The sequence below is a fragment of the Triticum dicoccoides genome, chromosome 4B (assembly GCF_002162155.2).
Source record: "Triticum dicoccoides isolate Atlit2015 ecotype Zavitan chromosome 4B, WEW_v2.0, whole genome shotgun sequence".
Lineage (NCBI taxonomy): Eukaryota > Viridiplantae > Streptophyta > Magnoliopsida > Poales > Poaceae > Triticum > Triticum dicoccoides.
The window spans coordinates 669,505,239-669,505,733 of record NC_041387.1 but is presented as its reverse complement, the minus strand read 5'-3'; the positions used below and the strand labels follow the sequence as shown (position 1 = coordinate 669,505,733).

Below are 495 nucleotides of genomic sequence, written 5' to 3'. Positions count from 1 at the left end.
AGGTCACTTGTCACCGTCGGAGATGGTAAAAGTAACGTTTATAAAAGATGCCCCTTAACTAGTGATTTCGGGTTTTCCTATTGCTCTTGCCGGTTTAAAAGAAAATTACACCAGGGGAGGGTACACCTCGAGAGAAACGGGCCGACGCCGGGCCGGGCCGTATCCAACACGTAGGCAGCCTTCTCGTCTCTTCCACGCGCTCCGGCTATCCCCCACCTCCATTTCCCTCATTTTTTTTCGCGAGTTCCCGCCCCTCCTCCCCATGGCGGCGACCGCCTATGAGCGCCGCCTGCTCGCCGCCGCCGACCTCGTCCTCTCCGCCGACGGAAAGGCCCAGATCCCCCGCCTCTCCTCCGCCGACCTCGGCGTCACGGCCGACCTCAAGCCGCACCAGCTGGACGGCGTCGACTGGCTCATCCGCCGCTACCACCTCGGCGTCAACGTCCTGCTCGGTCCGCACCCGCTCCTCCTCCTCCTCCTTCCCCACTGCCCGCC

The 495-nt window shown here is 62.8% G+C and overlaps 1 protein-coding gene across 1 annotated transcript in view; it reads left to right on the top strand.

Moving 5' to 3' along the window:
- Nucleotides 1–201: 201 nt before the first annotated feature.
- The window catches only part of LOC119292231 (probable helicase CHR10), an 8,074-nt gene continuing 7,780 nt past the window's right edge, over nucleotides 202–495 (top strand). The window contains exon 1 of the mRNA XM_037571059.1: nucleotides 202–452. Within this exon, the coding sequence (XP_037426956.1) occupies nucleotides 263–452 (190 nt within the window). The 5' untranslated portion in view covers nucleotides 202–262. The remainder of the gene's footprint in view (nucleotides 453–495) is intronic.